The sequence below is a fragment of the Bubalus bubalis genome, chromosome 14 (assembly GCF_019923935.1).
Source record: "Bubalus bubalis isolate 160015118507 breed Murrah chromosome 14, NDDB_SH_1, whole genome shotgun sequence".
NCBI classification, from domain to species: Eukaryota; Metazoa; Chordata; class Mammalia; order Artiodactyla; family Bovidae; genus Bubalus; species Bubalus bubalis.
In genome coordinates, this window is record NC_059170.1 from 8,839,458 (window position 1) to 8,861,074 (window position 21,617).

Sequence of the window (21,617 nt, forward strand, 5' to 3'; positions counted from 1 at the left end):
CAAGGTCAGAGGTGACCTTCATGTCCTCCAGCCCAGGTCGAGGCTGTGTTTAGAGTCAGTTAGACTGTGACTCACAAGGGGCAGCACAGGTATCGCCTGCTCCCCAGGGATACTCAAGCGCTCCCAAACCAGTCCAGTTACTCAGCAAATACATTTCAGTTCAGTTCAGTTCAGTCGCTCAGTCGTGTCCGACTCTTTGCGACCCCATGAATCGCAGCACGCCTCAGTACCTAATCTGTGGGCTTCCCAGGTGGCTCAGTGGTAAAAAAAAAAATCTGCCTGCCAATGCAGGAGACATGGGTTTGATCCCTGGGTCGGGAAGATCCCCTGGAGAAGGAAATGTCAACTCACTCCAGTATTCTTGCCTGGAAAATCTCATGGACAGGGGAGCCTGGCAGTCTGCAATCTATGGGGTCAAAAAGAGTTGGACACGACTTAGCGACTAAGCAAGAACCTAATCTGTACCAGGCACTGTTCTAGCGCTGGGAGTAAGGGGTGAATAAGATCCCAGCTCTCACAGAGACAGACAACGAACCAATATTAAATTAGAATAAGATCTATAAAGAAAATAAACCAGGGACTTCCCTGGCGGTCCAGTGGCTAGGACTCTGTGCTCCCAGTGCAGGGAGCCCAGGTTTGATCCCCAGTCAGGGAACTGGATCACACATGCCACAACTGAGTTCATATGCTGCAACTAAAAAAAGGGTAAAAAGGAAAAAAAAAAAGGGCTATTGCAATTGAGAGTTAACTGCTAAGTAGTCAGGGAAGGCTTCTCTGAAGAAGGGTCATTTAGGCGGAGACCAAAAGGACAAGGGGCCAGGCCATGGGAAGATCAGAGGGAAAAGCCTTTGAGGCAGAGGGAACAGCAACGGCAAAGGACCTGAGCAAAGAAGAATTTCATTTGCACGTTCAAGGCACCAAAAAAATCAGTGTAGCTGAAGCAGAAGGAAAAGGGTGAGGGAGGTGGGAAAGGAGACAGGGAAGGGCCCTTTCAGGTGTCTAGACATCTGGGCATGGAGGCAGTTCAAGAATGGTGGAAAGTCACTAACTGAAGGTTAATGACACTAGTAATCGTTGATGGCTAATGATGGTAATAATTGTAGCTAGTTTTTGAGCCCTTACTAAATGCCAGGTGCTTATTAAGTCCTTTTTATACATTAACTCATTTAATTCTCACAAGCAACCCTAAGAAGGAGGTGCTTTGTCCTCATTTTATAGATGAGGAAACAAAGGCCCAGAGCGATTAAACCACTGGCCCAGGGTCACACTGCTATATTTAAAGTTCACTGGGGCTGGGGACTTCCCTGGTGGTCCAGTGGTTAATAATCCACCTGTCAAGGCAGGGGACATGGATTTGATCCCTGATCTGGGAAGATTCCACACGCTGCAGGGCCACAATTACTGAACCCACACTCTGCAACTATTGAAACCCATGTACTCTAGAGCCCGCACTCTACAACAAGAGAAGCCATCACAATGAGAAGCTCGTGCGCAGCAATGAAGACCCAGCACAGCCAAAAACAATACATAAATAAATAATTTTAAAAATGTAAAGTTCACTGGGGTTCTCTGGGGACAGTGAATTATAGGGGCAAGACCCTGTAAGGGGCTTCCCAGGTGGTGCCAGTGATAAAGAACCCACCTGCCAATGCAGGAGACATAAGAGACACGGGTTCAATCCTGGGTCAGGAAGAACCCCTGGAGGAGGGCATGGCAAACCCACTCCAGTGTTCTTGCTTAGAGAATCCCCATGGACAGAGGAGCCTAGAGGGCTATAATCCCTGGGGTCGCAAAGAGTCGGACACGACTGAAGTGACTTAGCAGGCATGCTCGACCCTATAAAAGATAACAATGATACAAAAGACATTTGCATTCCAGTTAAGAAAATGTGAGGAAAGAAAAACTAACATCCGTCACTTTTTCTCTCCAGCCAGACTCCGGGAAGAGCCAGGGTTACTAGAGTTTAAAGGAATTCAGGCACTTCCTCCTCTGGATATCCTTAGCACTTTCTCTGTTCCCCTCCTACACCCCTCCCGCCTTGTCTGTTTGTAATCTGTGACCCTAATCACAATAGCTAGCATCTATTTGGCATTAATGGTGTGTCATGTATCATGCCCAGCACATGCACTATGCCTATTTAATTTATTCTTGCAATAATCTAATTGTCTTCATTTTAGAAACTGAGGCTGAGAGTTGCTAAAGTAAGGGGTCCAAGGTCATACACCTAAGAATTGATAGCCAAGGATTTAAAAAAAAAAAAACCTTTTGTTTTGTATTGGGGTATAGCTGATTAACAGACAATGTGATGATAATTTCAGATGAACAGAGAAGGGACTCAGCCATACATATTCATGTATCCTTTCTCCCCCAAACTCCCCTTCCATCCAGGCTGCCACATAACACTGAACAGAGTTCCGCTTGCTGTGCAGTAGATCCTTGTTGTTTAATCCATTTAAATATAACAGTGTGTACATGTCCATCCCCGGAGAAGGCAATGGCACCCCACTCCAGTACTCTTGCCTGGAAAATCCATGGACAGAGGAGCCTGGTAGGCTGCCAGTCCTTGGGGTCACTAGGAGTCGGACACGACTGAGCGACTTCACTTTCACTTTTCTCTTTCATGCATTGGAAAAGGAAATGGCAACCCACTCCAGTGTTTTTGCCTGGAGAATCCCAGGGACGGGGGAGCCTGGTGGGCTGCCGTCTATGGGGTCGCACAGAGTCGGACATGACTGAAGCGACTTAGCATTAGCACATGTCCATCCCAAACTCCCTAATTCTCCCTTCCCCCAACCTTTCTTACCCCAGCAACCATGATCTCGTTTTTGAAGTCTGAGTCTGTTTCTGTTTTGGATGTAAGTTTATTTGTATCATTTCTTTTTATTTTTTAAAATATGTATTTATCTGGCTGCATTGGCTCTTAGTTTTGGCATGTGGGTTCTTTGGTCTTGGCATGAAAACTCTGTGTTTTTTTTTTTTTCCAAACTCTTAATTGTGGCATATGGGATCTAGCCCTGATCAGGGATCGAACCCAGGCCCCCTGCATTGGAAGCGCAGAGTCGTATCACTGGACCACTAGGGAAGTTCCTGTGTTATCAATTCTTTTTAGATTCCTCACCTAAGGGTTGTTATACGATATTTCTCCTTCTTTGTCTGACTCACTTCACTCAATATGACATTCTCTAGGTCCATCCATGTTGCTGCAAGCCTAGAATTTTAACCCTGATCTGCTAGACACAGGGTCTGGACACAATTACTGGGCTGTAGGCACCCGCCTCTGACCTCCCACCTTGCCATGAACAGTTTATGGGCTCCCAGAGCAGCCAAGGATTGTCTTTACCTCTAGTTTCCTGCTAAAGAGGGTTCATAATAATGCCAACCTCACAGGTTGTTAGAAGATTAAACAAGTTAATCTAGATCCAGGGTGACTGAACATTCTAGTTTCCCTGGGACTGTGTGGGGCGGGGCGGGGGGGGGGGGGGGCTGGGGGGTCCCAGGCAGGGAGACTTGGAGTTTCAAAATCTGGGAAAGTTCTGGAGAAATTAGGAGGAGTTGGTCATCATGTCTGGACTAGTGTTTTGTGCTTAAATACATGTTCAATGGATGTGAACCATCATTATTTCTCTTTCCCGCTTTCACACATTTGACAACAAAAAGGTTGCATGCCCTGAGCCTGTCCTGGGAGCTGGGGCCATCTGTAGGCAGTACACGTGCAGAGAACCTAGCTTCAGAGGCTCACCAGAAACCCACAGCCCTTGGGGAAATGCCAGCCTCCCTGAGGGTGATTCCAGCAGCTTGCGTGTGTCCTCCTGGACTGGCAGTGTTTGCTTGAACCCCAGTTGGAGAGGTCTCTGGGCCCTGAAGATCCGCAGGTTAGAGACACAGAGACAGTTGCGGGTGGGGTGGTGGTGGGGGCTTCCCACAGTGAAGCCTGGCAAGGAGAGGTCTTGAGATGATGCTCGGTGGAAGGAAAGGGAAGTACGCGCCTTAGGCATTGCCTTTGAGGCTTCCGGGGCCCAAGAGGTGATTCCTATTATCACACACATTTTACTGGATGAGGACATTGAGGCTGAGCCACCCAAGGGAAGGGACTTGCCTAGGATCACACAGGAAAAGATGGGTGGGGGAAACTGAACCAAGGTCCCAGCAAAGCAGGGACTGCTAGCGTCGGGCGGGCTGACTTCTGCACTTCCCTCCCTCTTGCCCCGCTTGGGTCCCCCACTTGTCTTGACAAGGCCAGGCTTGTCACGGGGCTCCGTACAGCCCTCTCCACCCTCCCGGTTGCCAGCGACCCGCCCCATCCCCTCCCAATCTCCGAGGGAGGAGAGGAGAGTGGGAGAGAGGAGGGGGGCTCGGGGAGGCTCGGCTTTAAAAGGCAGCTGGACCAGCGCTGCCCGCCAGACCCCGCCGCCCGGATCCCTTGCGCTGCCCGCCGCCCCACGTGACCGCGCCGACCACCGGCTGCACCGCGAGTGAGTTAGGGGCGCGCCCCCATCTGCCCTCAGACCCTCGCCCAGCCCCCTGATCTACTGAATCCGGGCTGAGGAAGAGGGCCTCTGAAGGAGAGCGCTGAGATTGGGGTGGGGGGCATCAGGCAGAAGCCCAACGACAGGGATTTAGGACCTGGAGGAGCCGGGAACCCCGGGAGCCGGAGGTCGGGTCGGCTGCTTGCTCCCTCGCCTCCTCCGACTCGCGGCCTAGGAGACCGCAAACCACCCCCCAGGAATGCGCGTGCAGCCGTTCCCACGGTAACGTGCAAGCTGCCCCCGCCCTCCGCCGAGGAAAAGGGGAGGTTGCTGTGGGGGCTGGGGGGCTTGATCCCCGGGAGGTCCGGACTCGTCACGCGGCGGTTGCACGGGGAACGGAGAAGGTGCTCTTGCTCTCCCCCAGTGCCCCAAATCCTCCGAGCGTAAGGGAGCACGTCGTCTAAGCCTCAGTTTCCCAATCTGTCAAATGGAGGCAATGTTACTGGTTGCAAGTTCCCCGAAGAGCGATCTCGAGCTTAACGAGCCGGGCCATCCCCCTCCTCTGGTTGGCCATCCGAGGAGTGGGTTTTAGCGGCCTGGATAACTCCTGCGATCCCCACCCCACCCCCAGGCCCGCTCGCCATGGCCCTCTTCAGGGCCCTGATCCTAGCGCTGCTGGCCGGCGCTCACGCCGAGCTCCCCGGCTGCAAGATCCGCATCACCTCCAAGGCGCTGGAGCTGGGTAAGGCGCGGGGGTGCGGTGGGGGGTGGGGGGAGTGAGGAGGGGAGGTGTGTGTGTGTGTGTGTGTGTGTGTGTGTGTGTGTGTGTGTGTGTGTGTAGGAACTAAGGACCTCACTGCGGCTTCAGTGAAGCAGGAGGGGCTGCGCTTTCTGGAACAAGAGCTGGAGACCGTGACCATCCCGGACCTGCGGGGCAGTGAGGGCCACTTCTTCTACAACATCTCTGAGTAAGTGGGGGTCAAGGGGGCGGGGCCTGGGCAGGGGCGGAGGCTTAGGAAATACCTAAGGAGTCTCGGGAGAAGGGAGGGCTGAGTGGATTGGGGGCGTGGCCCGATCGCCGAGGCTGGACTTAAGAAACAGGATGAGGCCGGAAAAGATAAAGGCCTGGCCCGCCTACCGAGGCGGGACCAAGCCGATGGGCATGGCCTAGAAGTAGGCGGGACCAAGGAAAGCGAAGCCGAACCTGTGGAATTGGGACTGGCCCTAGAGGCGGAGTCAAGAAACTTGGCCAAGGATGAGAGTGGGGTGTAGGGTACCCGGGGGGAGCTAATAGGAGAGGTCCGAGGGGCAGGAGATAAAGGCCCATGGTCTTTAGCCGCCCAGGTCCAGGTTGGGCACGTGACGGGCAATGGGAGAATTCGTTCCACTCACCCCAGCTTCCCCAGACCTGGGACGGAAGAGGAGCAAATGAATTTACTACGGTTGGGTGGGATGCCCTTTTCTTGGTCATGAATCTGACCCTGAGGCCTCCCACACAGGGTGAAGGTCACAGAACTGCAGCTGACATTCTCTGAGCTCCATTTCCAGCCAGACCAGGAGCTGGTGCTACAAATCAACAACGCCTCCTGGGGGCTGCGCTTCCGGAGACAGCTCCTCTACTGGTTCTTGTGAGGACCTGGCATAAGACTCTCCACTCCACACCTGGGAGTGGAGAGTGGATTGGGAAGCCTGGGGGAACTGTGGAGCTGTGGGCAATCCCTTAGCCTTTCTGAGCCTCAGTTTCTCCATCTGTACAAAAGGGGCAATCATACCCATTTCACAGTCAGGTGAACTGTGCAGAAGCACATAAGCCTTATTAAGAGGGCTCCCACCATGACCAATATGGCTTGGGGAGGAGGACAGTAAAGACTTGGTTAAGCTCCAAGCTGGAGTGACCATTAACACTCCCACCCCTGCCACAGCTATGATGGGGGCTATATCAACGCCTCTGCTGAGGGTGTATCCATCCACACTGCTCTGCAACTCTCCCGGGATACCATTGGCCGGATCAAAGTGTCCAACGTCTCCTGCCAGGCCTCTGTTTCCAGAATGCATGCAGCCTTTGGGGGAACCTTCAAGTAAGCTCTGTCCCCAGTCCTACTGTCCCCCTTTCAGCCCCACAGCCCATTGCCTAGTGCAATGCACAACGCACGGCTTGGGAATCAGATCAACTGGGTCCAGGTCGCAGCCCCACCACTTCCTGGCTATGAACTTGAGCAAGTTGCTGAAGTGCTCTAAGATGGGGGTGGTAATAGGACCTACTCTATGAGATGTGAGGACTGTTCGTCTTAATTTATGTAAAAATATTTATAACAGTACCTCACATATAATGTGGGCTCACCACTTAGGTTAAGAACCACTGTGAGGACCTAGTGTATACAGTGGGCATGTACTGGGTTTTCAATAATTGGTAGCTCTTACCATAAATAACAAAAATAATAACATAGTTCCAGGGTTGGGGCTGAGAAGGGGAATTTGTGCTGGTTCTGAAAGAAGGTGGAGGAGAGAAAATGGTGGATTTATTATCTGGTGTTGATACACAGTTTTTTTATTCATTCAACAAATGAAGTGTAGGCCAGGCGCCGAGGATTCAGAAAGGACACAGAACCTGGCTGGAGGGATGAAACATTTGTCATCGGGGCCTTGAGAGAGGGACCAAGAAAGTACTCTGGGAGGAGGAGGAGGAGTTCAGAGAAGAATAATCTAGGAGGACTGCCTGGAAGAGGAAGCATCTGTGCCCAGATAGGAAAATACAGGGTGGGAGCACTGAGGATGTAAGGGAAGACAGGAGTAAGGATATGGAGCTGAGGATGCTCAGAGGTTTGAGGAACTCTGGGTCCATTCATTTGATTGGTGGGGGACGAGGTGAGAGAGGTCTTGAGAACCAGTCTGGAGAAGGAATTTGAGCCCACATCTTTAATGGAAACTCCACTAAAGACGTGGTAAATTAAGTTGAAGTAGAGGTATTCTGCCCACCCACCCCCATCTCTAATCACTGTGATTTCTCCTAGAACTGGGTTGGGGTGAGGGCAGGGTCTGGACTCACCTGGCCTCTCCTCTCCTCACAGGAAGGTGTATGAATTCCTCTCCACGTTCATCACCTCAGGGATGCGCTTCCTCCTCAACCAGCAGGTGTGGGCAGTGGCAGGTGTGGGGGGGCATGTTGGAGGACAATGGCGGGGGGAGGTGTCGTATGCCCTCTCTTGCCAAGACCTTGACTCAGGCTGCCACCTCCCAGATCTGCCCCGTGCTCTACCACGCAGGGACTGTGCTTCTCAACTCGCTGCTGGACACCGTGCCTGGTGAGTTGTGTAGATGGGGTGGGGAGCTCTGGGCCCTACCCTGGCGCGGAGGTGGGGAGGAGGCTGGGTGGGCAGCTGTCAGGTAGCACTTGATGGAACAGCCCTGGGTTCAAAGGTGGCCTCCTGCCACTGACTCCCTGTGGTCAGTACTCACTCTCTCCCTCCTTGTTGGCTGACAGCACTTCCTCAGGGCTCGCTGCGAGGGTTGACTGAAGGCATGGTTGTCGTGATGCTTAATACGTGTCTGCTGTGGGGGCCTCATTTGTATTCAACTCCTGGCACTTAATAGGAGCTCAGTTAACATGACTTCCCTTTCCCTAAGCGATGAGATCATCATGTCACATGCATGGGGCACAGGATGGGAAGGAGAGGGCAGGGGAAACCAAGCCATTGAGAGAAGGGAATCCCTTGCCATCTTAGAGTATTTCTTAAATTTCTTTTTATTTATTTATTTGGCTGTGCCAGGTCTTAATTGTGATATGCAGGATCTTTAGTTGCAGCATGCAAACTCTTAATTGCGGCACGTGGGATCTAATTCCCTCACCAGGGATCAAACCTGGGCCCCTGCATTGGGAGCATGGAGTCTTAGGCACTGGACCACCAGGGAAGTCTCTCCCTCGCAATATTATTTAGTGACTTGATGAAACCTATGTAGTAGTAGCAGCAGCAAACAACAGCAATAATAATAATCGGGGGCGGGGGGTGGTCCCTGGTGGCTCAGTGGTTAGAACCCAGTGCTTTCACTGCCATGGCCCCAGGTTCAATTCCTGGTTAAAATGCAGCAAGCTGAGCAGTGCGGCCAAAAACAAACCGAGAGAACAACAAAAGCCACAATAATAATAGCTAACACTGTTGACCACTGCACACTGGGCACTAAATACTTTCCACTTGTAGTAAAACTGATTTGAGCTTCATAAGCACCCTATGAGGGAAGTATTCTAATCCCCCTTCTATGAGTAAGCAGCTGAGGCCCAGAGAGCCTAAGCACCCAGCCCAGCACCACATGACTTTGCATGACTCCAGCCCCTCCCCACAGTGCGCGGTGCTGTGGATGAGCTTGTTGGCATCGACTACTCCCTCCTGAAGGATCCCGTGGCCTCCACCAGCAACCTGGACATGGAATTCCGGGTGAGCTGCCCAGCTGGTGTGTGCAACCGGACCCCCTCCTTCTCCCCTAAAGCACACTCTTATGTGGCCACTCCACTGGTGGGGATGCTGTGGCCTCAGGCTCAACTCCTGGGTCTGATATTAACTCCTTGTTAATCTTGTCTGGTCCCACCTTTCCAACTTCATCCTTTGCAGCTGTGTGCATGTATATGGTAAGTCACTTCAGTTGTGTCCAACTCTTTGCGACCCTGTGGACTGTAGCCCTCAAGGCTTCTCTGTCCGTGGAGTTCTCCAGGCAAGAATACTGGAGTGGGTTGCCATGCCCTCCTCCAGGGGATCTTCCTGACCCAGGGATCGAACCCACGTTTCTTACATCTTTTGCATTGCAGGCGAGTTCTTTACCACGAGTGCCACCTGGGAAACTGCTGCTCTTTGCCAAAGATGCCCTTCGCTTCCTATCTCAGGGCCTTTGTTCATGTACTGTCTTCCCCCATTTCTCCCAGAAGGAACTGAACATTCAGCTTTAATGCACGCAATCTCATTCCCTACTCTCACAACTCTGTAAATCAGGTCCTGATGTTTTATTCATTTTAGGGATGTGCAGACTTGCTCAGGGAGGCCATGTCCCTTGTCCAAGGCCCCTCAACTAGTCTGTAGCCATGGCCATTGCTTTTCCTAATGGAGTGTTGCAGAGTTTCAGAGCAGAGAGTCCAGTTAGAATGCCGGAAGGTCAGCTCCCGGCTCTGCCACTTACTAGCTGTGTGATATTGAGCCAGTGGCTTAACGTTTCTGTACCTGTTTCCTCAAATGTAAATGGAAATAATACAGTAAGAAAAGATAATCTCATGGGATGTTATGTGGATTAAAGGAGTTGGTCTAGGTAAGCGGCACAGAAGTCCTCCGTACACGGAGGCAGTAGTTGCCATCATTGTTACCGTCTAGTTTTCAAGGCCCACTCAAGGCCACCTCCCCCTTGAGCCCCTTCTTGTGTCCCTCCTTCGGATGGGACTGCGGCCTCGGAGCACTCCAGCTACCCTCCCTTCCATGCTTTTTAAGAAAAGTACCTGTTGAGTCCTCCTGAGGTCAACAACGAGGTCCAATCCTCCACCATGCTGTCTGGGGACAGTGAATTATATGTCTCGAGACATCCGGGTGCCGGACCAGTCTGCCTGGCCCTGACCCCGATCCTCCAACACCAGGGGGCCTTCTATCCCCTGACTGAGGCCAACTGGAGTCTGCCCAACCGGGCGGTGGAGCCCCAGCTGCAGGAGGAAGAGCGGATGGTGTACGTGGCCTTCTCTGAGTTCTTCTTTGACTCTGCCATGGAGAGCTACTTCCGGGCAGGAGCCCTGAAGCTCTCGCTGGTGGGGGACAAGGTAAGCCGGGATCTGTTTGTGAGGTGGGGGCCTGTGATGGGGCTTCTGCCTTACCCCCGATTCCCCTGTGCAGGTGCCTCATGACCTGGATATGGTGTTGAGGGCCTCCTACTTTGGGAGCATCGTCCTGATGGTGAGCATGGGTGGGAGGTGGGAGCCTGGTCAGGTGGGTGGGCACACCAAGTGTACACCCACGAGGCGACTGGCGAGGCGAGCAGGGCCCCCAGCGGCAGCCACGGAGTAGACAGAAGGCCTGGCCTCCTGCCGGTGGCCACAGCCCCTGACTTGGCCAGAGTCTATGAAGGTTCCCAGGTCTGCAAGGAAGACTTTGCTACTCTTGCTTCATCTCTTTCACGAAAACCAGGATGAAGAACCTGGGCTGAGAACCCAAGGCAGGCCAGTGTAGGGACTTTAATAGCAACTGAAATATCAATCTGGGCCTCCCTGCTGGCTCAGATGGTAAAGAATCTGCCTGCAATGTGGGAGATCCGGGTATTATCCTTTTTGCTTCTTCTCCCTTGTTTAATGGAGAGTTAAAATTTTTAAAGAAATACTTCAGTTTGGTTCAGTTCCTCAGTCGTGTCTGACTCTTTGCGACCCCGTGGACTGCAGCACACCAGGCCTCCCTGTCCATCACCAACTCCCAGAGTTTACCCAAACCCATGTCCATTACTTTCAGATCAGATCAGATCAGTCGCTCAGTCGTGTCCAACTTTGCGACCCCATGAATCGCAGCACGCCAGGCCTCCCTGTCCATCACCAACTCCCGGAGTTCACTCAGACTCACGTCCATCGAGTCAGTGATGCCATCCAGCCATCTCATCCTCTGTCGTCCCCTTCTCCTCTTACCCCCAATCCCTCCCAGCATCAGTCTTTGCACTTGTCCTTGGTTCTAGCTTATAAAATGATGGAGCTGGGATTTGAACCTGGGTATGAATCTCGGTGATTCAAGGTTACCCTACTTCTCTATACTATGTAGCCTCCCAGAGTTGTCATGAGGGTTGAATGCGTTAATACTTATAATTACAACACCAGCTGCTTCGAATGCTATCCTTGTCGTCATCAGTGGCATCATCGTCGTGGCCGAGCACTGTTAAGAGCATGGACTCTGTTGCCATGATTGCCTGGGTCTCAGTCCCAGTTCTTCAACTGAGCAACACAACTTGGACAGGTTACTTAACCTCCCTCTGCTTCAATTTTCCCATCTCAAAAGTGGGTGTAAGTTAATACCTGCTTCACGCAGTTACTGTGAGGTTTAAATGAGCGAACATGTGTGAAGTGTTTGGTGAAAAGCAAGCAGGTGGTCACTACACTGCCTGTAGAATAGCTCAGCAGGTTCAAGAAGAAAGGTATGGCAGGGGGCTGAGTTTTGTTATTTATTAATTTTTTTGTCAAGTCATGTGGCTTGTGGGATCTTAGTGCCCTGACCTGGATTGTACCCAGGCCCACGGCAGTGAAAGTACGGAGTCCTAACCACTGCTGGTGGCGGTGGTTTAGTCGCTAAGTTGTGTCCGACTCTTTGTGATCCCATAGACTGCAGCCCGCCAGGCTCCTCTGTCCATGGGATTCTCCAAGCAAGAATACTGGAGTGGGTGGCCGTTTCCTTCCCCAGGGGATCTTCCGAACCCAGGGATCGAACCGGCACCTCCTCCTTGGAGGCAGATCCCAACCACTGGACCACCAGGGAATTCCCTGGGGTGTTTAAGTGCAAAGAGACTGTTCTGGAGGAGTCTGGATTGGAGCTGGGTCCTGAATATTGAGAACATGGGAAAACAGAGAGAGAAGGAAGGAGGCATTCCCGGAACGAGACATTCCCTGTCTGAGCAAAGGCAGAGCTGGACACAGTCCTGGAGGGTTCTGGAAGCCATCACTGTCTTCCTATTTGTGTCTGTGTGCCCCCAGAGGGTAAAACTACCCACTCCTCCCCAGGGACTCCTCGGGGAGGACTTGACCGGCCCTCCCTGCTGTGTCCCCAGAGCCCGGCAGTGATCGACTCTCCGCTGAAGCTGGCGCTGCGGGTCACGGAGCCTCCTCGCTGCACCATCAAGCCCTCGGGCACCACTGTCTCCGTCACGGCCAGTGTCACCATCGCCCTGGTGCCACCCAAGCAGCCCGAGGTCCAGCTGTCCAGCATGATCATGGTCCGGACACCAGAGCAGGGGATGCAGAGGGTCAACGAGGGGGGCCGCTACCCACTTTGGGGCAGTAACACCACCCTCCTTGCTTTCCCGCCCAGGATGCCCGACTCAGCGCCAAGATGGCCCTCCAGGGGAAGGCGCTGCGCACCCAGCTGGACCTGCGCAGGTGGGCAGGTGTCTGAGGGTCTTGGATGAGCCCGTAACCTCTCTGAGTGTCAGTGCCTTCAGGATAATCATACCTGCCCAGCGATACTGGGGAGCTAAAATTCAGTCATAGCTATCAGCCACCTGAAAGCCAGGGTCTTGTTAACGCATCAAGCATTTCATTACAGTGTAATTTCTCTGCATCCTCAACCGCCCAGAGCAGGCAGAGCAGGTATGATGAGAGATGATCCAGCTGGCCCAGCAGGGTTAAATGACACACCCACTGTCACAGAGCAAAGTGCGTAAGAACACAGGGTTTGGCACAACTTAGTTTTGCGATCTTGAAACATGTCCTTTTATCTTTCTAAGCTTCATTTTCTTCATGTATTAAATATAGAAAATAGTAGCATCTGCTGTCTAAGGCTGTACCGTTCAGTGTAGCAGGCGCCAGCCACTGGTGGCTGTATACATTTAATTATAATGAAACACTTCCTCACTTGCTCATTTCTGTAAGCACAGCAGCTAGTGGCTACTGTGTGGCTGGTGTAGAACACTGTACAAGAGCCTAGATTCTAGAGGCAGGTTCTGGAATTTGCCAGCTGTGTGACCTTATGCAAATCACTCAGTCTCTCTGGGCCTCCTGTGCTGCCTCTATAAATGCTAATAGTGCCTATTCCTTAGGGTTGTTATGAGGATTAAATCATTTGGCATTTAAAAATATTTCAGTATTTAGCTTTTTAACATGCCTGGTATCTGGCAGGAAGCAAGCATGGACAGTTTTGCTAAATAAAGGTAAATAACACACAGAAGTGAAAGTGAAGCCGCTCAGTCATGTCCGACTCTTTGCAACCCCGTGGACTGTAGCCCACCAGGCTCCTCAGTCCATGGGATTCTCCAGGCATGAATACTTGAGTGGGTTTTGCCATTTCCTTCTCCAGGGGATCTTCCCGACCCAGGGATTGAACCCGGGTCTCCCACATTGTAGGCAGACTCTTTATCGTCTGAGCTACCAGGGAAGCCCCAACACACGGAAAGCCATCAGCAAAAGTCTGGCTATAGGAGGTGCTCTACAAATAATAAGTAGCAGACTTGAGATTCAAAACAAAACCACAAAAAACAAAAGGTAGTAGACTTGGAGAAAGGAGACCGAAGAGGGAGAAACAACTCACCCAAGGATGCACACCTGGAAAGTCCTAGAACCCCCGGCAAGGTGTGTGGGTGGAACATCCAAGACGGAAGCTCAAGGGCTTGGGGTAGGTAGGCCTGGGTGGCCTGGGGAAGGGCCCCTGTCCATGGGACCCTTCTTTCTCTCCCATAGGTTCCGAATCTACTCAAACCAATCTGCATTGGAGTCACTGGCAGTGAGTTGGGAAGAGGGGGTGCAGGCACAAGGTTGGGGTCTGGGGAGGGCAGTGAAGGCCAGCCCATCCCCTCACTGCCCTGACTTCCTGTCTCCCCGCTCCCAGCTGATACCATTGCAGACCCCTCTGAAGACCCTGCTGCAGATTGCAGTGATGCCCATGCTCAATGGTAGGGTCGGGGTCGGGGTGTGAGGAGCGTGGGGGAGAGGTCAGGGGAGGAGCTGGGTGGGATTAGACTGAGCTGACTGTTCCTGCCCACAGAGCGGACCTGGCGTGGGGTGCAGATCCCACTTCCCGAGGGAATCGACTTTGTGCGTGAGGTGGTGAGAAACCACGCGGTGAGTAGGGGCACCGTGGGGAAGGAGGGCAGAGCCTCCCCTCCCTCTACAGCTCTCCTCTGCCCATGACCTGATAGCCGTTTCTCCCTTATCAACATCATTTTTTTTTTTAAACTTTTTTTTTTCAACGGCCTCTTCTCATCTCAACCTTACATCAGATTCCTCCAGCCCTTGGCACAGGCTGCATCCTCACCTTGGAACACTCTTCCCTGATTCCATCCCCAATGCCTACTAATCTTTCAGGTCTTAACTAAGAGCTTGCCTCCTCCAGGAAGCCCTCCTGGACCGCCTGCAGCCTCTATTTCAGCACCCATCACAGGGAGTTATAAGAACCACTCTGGTGCTCTGCCTCTCCCACTAGATTGAGGCCAGGGATTCTTGTCTGTGTCTCTAGACTCTATTCTTAGTAATGGAATAAAGAGACCCCTTTCTCTGCTCCCTCCTGCACAGGGCTTCCTCACCATCGGGGCTGACCTCCACTTTGCCAAAGGGCTGAGAGAAGTGATTGAGAAGAACCGGCCCGCTGACACCAGGGACCCCCGGACATCCAGCGCCCCGCCACCCTCCACAGCAGCTGTCTGAGCCCTCAGCCCCTACCCTGGCAGCTGCATTCAGGACTCCACCACCTCTCATCCCCTCCCTCACCCCATCACAGCCTCTAGTGTCCTCTATAACCCCCAGTGCCACAGAGAAGACGGGGTTTTAAGATGTACCCAATTTAATTCCATAATCACAGTCAATCCATCAATTACAGTCCGTCCACTCTCCCCGTGGGGTGTTCTGAGCTTTGTTTTGATTGTGGGATGCTATCAGTGCAATGAGGGCAATTCTTTCAGTAGGGAGGGGGTTAGGCCCCACCCCGGTGAGTTATAAAGTGCAAACTCCCCCCAAGTGAGGCGCTGGGGCCAGGTCTGGGACGCACAGGGCAGTGGAGAGGGGTGGGAGCCATTCTGGAAGCAGGGATCTGCCCTACAGGGGCATTCTGCATAAAGGGGGCCTTTCTTCTGGCAGGAGAGGCTGGCAAGGGCTAGATCAGGCAGTGGGGGCTGGTCCTGTGGTTCTCAGTATGGCTGTCTGTTCAGGAAGCGGGAGAACATGGTGAGGGCAGCCTGGGGCTTGTCGGTGGGGACCATGTGTCCGGCACCCTGAAGGGCAAAGCTTTGTGAGATTTCCCTCCCTGGACGACCCCTGCCCCTGGGTGCTTCCTTCAGCCTACGGGAACCGTCTAGCCCGTGACCTTCCTCCTCTGGTCCCTCCCTTTATCCCATCCCTGCCCAGAACTTGCCCTTCCAGGGGCCATGTGGTAACCCAGCATAAAAGGTCAGAAGAAAAGGACAGGCAGGTCCTGCTGCACCCTCTCCCTCCTCCCCAGTCCTCATCAAGGTCCTACCTTGATGGTAAGGAATGCGATGTGGGAGAACTCCTTCACGAAGCCAGCGATCTGCTCCCCGCTCTCCCCGTAGTCCACCAACCAGGGCCGGCGCTGGACTTCCATCTGCCCCGCCAGGAAAGACTTAACAGCCTGCAGCTGCCCCCTCGCCTCTGCTCGCAACCACCGGCCAGGCCTCAGGGGCCGGGAATGCCTCCAGGTTTGCTCTCTCTGTCTGCCCCAGCCAGTCTGCCCTCCCCCTCACCTACTTGACCCTGGGGCTGGGACCCCTGCCTCACCTTCTGGTTGAGGGAATCCACAAACCACTCGTCTCCCATGAAATTGCAGGCCATGTCCACATCGCCGTTGTACAACAGAATCCGGTATTTCTGAAGCAGCACAAGGGGGAAAATGAGGGTTTGGAATAAGCCCAGACCCCAGCCCTTCCCCGGTTTAAGCCCTACCCACCAGGAAATTCAAGAATCCAGCTAAATTGCATAAACCAGGAAACCCTTGTGTTTTCTGACCACTTCCTACATGGCGAGAACCCTACTGAATGCTTTACCATGATACCATTAGTAACCCCATTTTACAGATGGGAAAATCAAGCCTAAGATATGTGAGAAGCTTGCCCAGGGTCACCTGGATAGTGACCCCAGAGCCCATACTCTACCCACTGTGCTCTGCAGCACTTGGTCCTGCCCTGGCTCAGCCAGTATCTCCTAGGTAACCTACCGTATCTTCTAGGTGACCTTGGACAAGGTCCTCTCCCACCCTGGACCTCTGTTTGCCCCTTGTAACATGATCTGACTAGCTCTTCTCACCTTAAAGGCTCTTTGACTGATGGAGACCCCTCAGACTCTTCCCACAGAGCAGCATCATGTGGGGACAGAGCCAGGTTCAAATCCTGACCCTGCTGACCACAGGTTCTTGGCAAGTGACTTCACTTTTTTGGGGAGTTTCAGCTTCCCCTGCCCCAATTGGCGCCCTAAAGGAGCCCCCACCTTGCCACGCTGCTCCAGGGTCCTGAGGCTGCTCATGGACCCAGCTGTGACTGCCACCCACTCACCTGTGCAGAGAGCAGCTTCAGGTACTGGGAACACATGCTTTGGTAGAGACGGCGGTACTGGATATTCACCAGGAAGCTGCAGGACCATGTGGGCAATAAGAAAGAGAGACCACAGATCAGACCTCATCCCCTACCTGCTCCTATTCCCAAGCTCCAGCCCAAGAGAGACAGACAGCTGGGATCCAGTCCCTCCTTGGGCATGTAACCTCTCTGGGACTCACCTAGATGAGGGGAGGTGGGGCTGGAATCCAGCAGACCCCAAATCACCCCCATTTAGAAATGTGCAGGGATGCTTTTTTACTGTGGCTGGGATGCCACTGGTGTTAAGGCGTAAGGACTCGTGCTGACCAATCAGAATGGACCTGACTGGCCCCTGCTGTGGTCACCTTCTTACTTGTAGGTGTCACAGGAGACAGCTGCAGGCAGCTGGGGTGGTACTAAAGTCAGGGAGGGGCAGCGGATGGGAGTGTCTACTAAAAGCAGTGTAAGCAACTGACATTTTAACAACCAGTGTGGCCATTTAAGAGTTAAGTGGCTGACTATTAGTCCATCTGCGGGTCAGGGACCTTGAACATCCTATTGGAACAATTCACGATCACAACCCAAATGTGCATGGTGTCCTCAATGAGAAACCCTAGGCACAGGATGCCTGGGGACCTTTCTGAGGCCCACAAGCCCCAACAGTCCGCCACCCCTCGGGCCACAAGCACCCACAGAAACCCACTTGCACAGGTCCCAGCGGGGCAGCTGCTCGGGAATGTGGAGCGCCTTCCGCACGTGAGGATCGTTGAGGTAGTTGGAGGCGGCCGTGGTGTTGGTGCAGGGGGGGTCCAGGTGTACCTTCTCCCCAGAACGCAGCAGCGTCTGGGAGTGGGGCACAGAGGGTCAGGATCTTGGCTTCTCTGCCCCGCTGTCACTCTCCGTCCCTGCTGGGAGGAAGCCTGGACCCTTGCATACCTGATGCCACACCCGCTTGAGTGGCAGGCGGGTGAAGATGTTGCCCAGATCCTGGACCACGACAGTGTCCTTCTCATGCCTGCAAGTGCAGTGAGGGGAAATGAGTTCCTGGGCCCTCAGATGGGGCTGGGGTTGGCACACGGGACACCTGGCAGGGCCTACCTTACGTGGCTGGGCACCCCCCCAGCACATGGAGCATAGAGGTTGTAGATGTTGAGGCCGGAGCTGGCCACGATGTGGGACACTTCCTGAAGCTGCAATGACACCCCCCAAGCTGCCATGCTTTACAGAATCCTGGCCTCCCACCACCTCCCCAACAACGCCCCAAGACTTTTTTTTTCCTTTGGGCCTGTCATGTGACACGTGGGATCTTAGTTCCCCGATGGATCGGGGATCAAACCCGCACGCCCTGTCTTAGGAGTAATGAGTCTTAACCATTGGACCACCAGGGAAGTCCCACATCCCAAGATTTATTGCTCTTCTACTTGGTCTGGTCATTATCCTTCCCCCACCTCCCCCAGGGAAACTGAGCCTCAGTGTAAGGAATCTGCTAGTCCTGGGTCCAAATCATTGTGCCTCTACTTCCTAGCACTGTGACTTCCACATGCTTGGCCTCAGGTTCCTTATCTGGAAAATGTGGATAATATGATCTCCCTCGAAAGGGACTTATGGAGGAGGAACAATCTGCGTGGCCATCACTGAGCACAGCCATGGCACATCAGACGCTGGACGAGGGAAACGCCTTTTCCCCTCACAGGGAGACCACAGGCGGTGGTGTGGGACTGCACCCACACTCCAAAGCATCTGCCTTCAGGCGGGAGAAACAGGTTAATCCCTTAGTCAGGAAGATCTCCTGGAGAAGGAAACCCCACCCCAGTATTCTTGCCTGGAGAATCCCATGGACAGAGGAGGCTGGTGGGCTACAGTCCATGGGGTCACAGAGTCGGACACAACCGACTAAACACCACCAAGCAGGCTATAAAATGAAGGGGGTGGGGGATGGGCAGGATGGGGGCTGTCGGGGGTGGCGCAGGGCGGGGGCAGAACCGCACATTGGCCACGCATTCTGGCTCTTTGTTGTCGTGGAAGTTACATTTGTTTTGAGAGCAACAGTGCGTCTGCAGGGAAGACCAGAGCCTGTAAGAGATGAATGATAATTGCTTAGACCCGTGGTGGGCCAGAGAAGGCAAGTATCCCACCTTCTCAACTTCCCCGTCAGGGCTTGGACCCAAAGGACCTGTTTCCGGGGGACAAAGATATTTATCAGAGAGCGTGGTATATAGCTCCCAAACCTGGCAGCCCTGGGGCCATCCTGCCAGCCGTCCTTCATTTCTTTACGTTCTGATCTTTACATGAAAGATTCTTTCATCTTTCCATGCCAAAATCCTTCTAGCAACCCCATCTCACCCACCTCCCCCACCCCCCAACTTCTGCTCATAAACCAGGGCAGGACCCGAGATAGCATGTGCCTGGAGGACAGACCTGAGACCCCCATGACCTGCCACGCCCAGAGATTGCCCAGTGGTCCTCTCCCATACCTGTTCCCCAGAAGGCCATGGTAGTAGGCGAAATAGACCAGGGAGTTGTCATTCTGCTCATAGGAAGAGAGTCCATTGCCCACCGCCAGCCCCTGTGAAACACCCAGGGCGTTCAGCTCATCTGGACGTGGGCCAGAAGAGCCTCCTTTGACCTCCACCCAAACCTTCAGCAGTCTGGAAGCTGAAACCCAGGGTGGTTTGAGGGAGTGGTTGGGCGGGGGAGGCCACTCAGTGTAAAGAATGGAGCTGGCAGCTTGATGAGTGAGCTTCCGGTCAGGGGAGGCACGCAGCCCAGAGGGGCCAGCGAGTGGCAAGGGGTGTCATGAAGGAAGAGTTGGACGGAGGAGCTGACCTTCTGCTCATAGAGCAGGGGAGGCAGGACCTGGGATATCACATGCCTGGAGGAGACCTGCCGCAGGGGAATGCCCAAGAAGTGGGTGGAGAGCGGACCTATTTGACCTTGCTAATCACAAGTCTAGGCCTCCCTCCTCTCCTGCAGTCTCCCTGCACCTGAAGATTCATGCTGGGGTCCTGCATGACCAGCACTGCCAGGGTTGGGATGTAGATGCCGGCATAGCTCTCGCCCGTCAGGAAAAGCTCATTGCCCTTGTATTCCGGGAACAGGCAGAAGAAATCTTTAAGGGCTTCAAAATTGCTCTGGGCGACCTGGAGATGGCAGGATAGAGGGAATCAGAAAGTGGTGGTGCTTGAGCTACAATCTCAGAGATAATGACACCCACCCACCCTGTTTGTGCAAGAGCCTGTGACTTGTCCGAGACCACACCCCAGAGCTGGTGACATAGCCACAAATGGACTCCAAGACCACGCTCTTTTTCTCCTTGCATCATGCCAACCAGGGAGACTGAGACACGTGGGCGGACACTGGACTCACCTCCGTGTCATTGGTGGCATAAGACTTGTCATCGGAGTAAGAGAAGCCCACTCCAGCTGGGGACTCAAGGTATAACACGTTGGCAATCTAGAGGGGAAGTGGAAATGGGTTGAGGGGGGCTGTTCCCTTCCCCATCCAACTGCTGAGACACCCACCCAGGACCCAAAGGGGTGGCGATACCAGGTTCCAGGAGTAGGGGTTGTACTCCAGTGTGACACCATCTGGCTGGATCTGTGGAGGAAAGAGATGGCTAAATTCCAAGAGTCAGCTGGGTGGGGGTGGAGTGGGGGAAGGTCATCCTACTGGGTATTGCACAACCAGGCAAAACCCCCTGAGGTATGAAACTGTCAAGTCAGGGGTATGGATGAAGAAACCGAGGCTCCGGAAAGGGACACATTTTTTGGAAGACCACAAAGTCCTTTTCTCCCTCTTCCCAGGCCTTTTCCTTTGGGAACTGTCCCCTCCCTGCCCCTGACCAGGGGGTGACCCCGCTGCTCTCCACTCACCAGGAAGGGGCCGTGTTCTGTCAGGAGGCCGTCAAGGGAGCTACAGCCTGGCCCTCCATTGAGCCACAGAACCACAGGACTGCTCTTCGGATCCTTCTGGGACTCCACAAACCTGGGGGCCAGTCAGGCTAGGGTGGGTGCTGGTGCGGGGGACTGGGTGCAGCTCAGTCTTCCAGCGTTCCCTACTCCTGGATTTCCTCACGGATTTTTTTTTTTCTTCTTCTTCTTCATCTCAGTTTGACAGCAGAGCATGCGAGTTCTTAGTCCCCCAACCAGGGATGGAAACCCAGTCCCCTGCAGCTGGAAGCATTGGAGCCTTAACCAGAGAACCCCCAGGTAAGTCCGATCCCTCAGGGGTCTTAAGGACACCCCCTACACACACACACACCATCATCTCCCCCCACGGTGGGCATTGCAGTGCCCCCCTCCCAACCCCGTCCTGGGAGACAAGGCTGCAGACCAGTAGTGGAGGCGCTTGGAGCCGGAGCCTTTGAGGTAGCCGGAGTACTGGCGGAAAGAAGGCTGCTTGGCCAGCCCGGGCAGGAAGCGGATCTCGTCCTGGTCGGGGGCCGCTTCGCCCCCGGGCGCGCAGGCGAGCAGCAGCAGCTGCAGCAGGAGGACCGGCGGCCACAGCGCGACTCGGAACATCTGCGGCAGGAATCGGGTGCCGGCTGTTGCCTAGCCCGCCCGGTGCTCGGCCGCCCCTGGCGGGGAGCTGGCGGCGCACCCTCCAGGGAAGCCCCTGCCTTGCCCCAGCTCCCACCCGCCGTGCCTCCTCCGTCGCGCCCCGCCCGGAGGGCTCCCGGATCGCCTCCAGCCTCTGGGATCGCTTCCAGCCCCCGGATCCCTCTCACCTCCGCTCCCTCGCGTCCTTGCTCTCCTGGAGGTGCCGGCCCGGAGACGGGAAGTCATGTGTACTCCGAGTCACGTGTGCCCGGGCGTCACGTGACGGGCCGCCTCCTGCCCCTTTCTGGCCTCTACGGACCCAGGGGGGCAAGACGGGGGCGGCGGAGGTTCCACCTCGGCGAAGGTCAGCGGGTTCGGCAGGTCGCAT

General features: G+C 54.0%; 2 protein-coding genes across 5 annotated transcripts; one reads left to right on the forward strand and one right to left on the reverse strand.

The window, feature by feature from the left end:
* Positions 1-4,286: 4,286 nt before the first annotated feature.
* LOC102411801 (phospholipid transfer protein) lies at positions 4,287-14,999 on the forward strand. 4 transcript variants are annotated; one of them, XM_025263357.3, is made up of 16 exons: positions 4,287-4,472; positions 5,098-5,208; positions 5,335-5,434; positions 5,966-6,094; positions 6,389-6,544; positions 7,535-7,598; positions 7,690-7,768; positions 8,805-8,896; positions 10,075-10,251; positions 10,325-10,384; positions 12,228-12,392; positions 12,488-12,555; positions 13,852-13,894; positions 14,000-14,063; positions 14,156-14,232; positions 14,683-14,999. In XM_025263357.3, the coding sequence occupies exons 2-16, from the start codon at positions 5,109-5,111 to the stop codon at positions 14,812-14,814; spliced, it is 1,506 nt and encodes a 501-aa protein (XP_025119142.1). In that variant the 5' UTR covers positions 4,287-4,472; positions 5,098-5,108; the 3' UTR covers positions 14,815-14,999. The 4 variants fall into 4 exon arrangements, with proteins under 4 accessions (XP_025119142.1, XP_006051425.1, XP_025119143.1 ...); XM_006051363.4 differs by having other exon boundaries at positions 4,296-4,472; positions 7,705-7,768; XM_025263358.3 differs by lacking the exon at positions 4,287-4,472 and adding an exon at positions 4,588-4,748.
* On the reverse strand, positions 14,933-21,559 carry CTSA (cathepsin A). Its single transcript, XM_006051365.4, has 15 exons — positions 21,418-21,559; positions 21,024-21,211; positions 20,564-20,675; positions 20,238-20,288; positions 20,058-20,144; positions 19,676-19,831; positions 19,166-19,257; positions 18,680-18,764; positions 17,790-17,881; positions 17,628-17,706; positions 17,395-17,534; positions 16,671-16,746; positions 15,901-15,990; positions 15,623-15,727; positions 14,933-15,377 (listed from the first exon to the last, which is right to left on the reverse strand). The coding sequence occupies exons 2-15, from the start codon at positions 21,209-21,211 to the stop codon at positions 15,294-15,296; spliced, it is 1,437 nt and encodes a 478-aa protein (XP_006051427.2). The 5' UTR covers positions 21,418-21,559; the 3' UTR covers positions 14,933-15,293.
* Between the last annotated feature and the right edge of the window lie 58 nt (positions 21,560-21,617).

What these genes read in the sequence shown, in the direction of transcription:
- LOC102411801 (XM_025263357.3), top strand. Translation starts at nt 5,109, where the DNA reads ATGGCCCTCTTCAGGGCCCTGATCCTAGCGCTGCTGGCCGGCGCTCAC. An exon ending in AGCTGTCCAGCATGATCATG is followed by an intron (nt 12,393 to 12,487) that starts GTCCGGACACCA and finishes TTTCCCGCCCAG; the next exon opens with GATGCCCGACTCAGCGCCAA. An exon ending in CTGCATTGGAGTCACTGGCA is followed by an intron (nt 13,895 to 13,999) that starts GTGAGTTGGGAA and finishes CCCCGCTCCCAG; the next exon opens with CTGATACCATTGCAGACCCC.
- CTSA (XM_006051365.4), bottom strand. Translation starts at nt 21,211, where the DNA reads ATGTTCCGAGTCGCGCTGTGGCCGCCGGTCCTCCTGCTGCAGCTGCTG. An exon ending in CCCCGCTGGGACCTGTGCAA is followed by an intron (nt 16,747 to 17,394) that starts GTGGGTTTCTGT and finishes ATGGTCCTGCAG; the next exon opens with CTTCCTGGTGAATATCCAGT. An exon ending in TCGCATTCCTTACCATCAAG is followed by an intron (nt 15,378 to 15,622) that starts GTAGGACCTTGA and finishes TTTGCCCTTCAG; the next exon opens with GGTGCCGGACACATGGTCCC.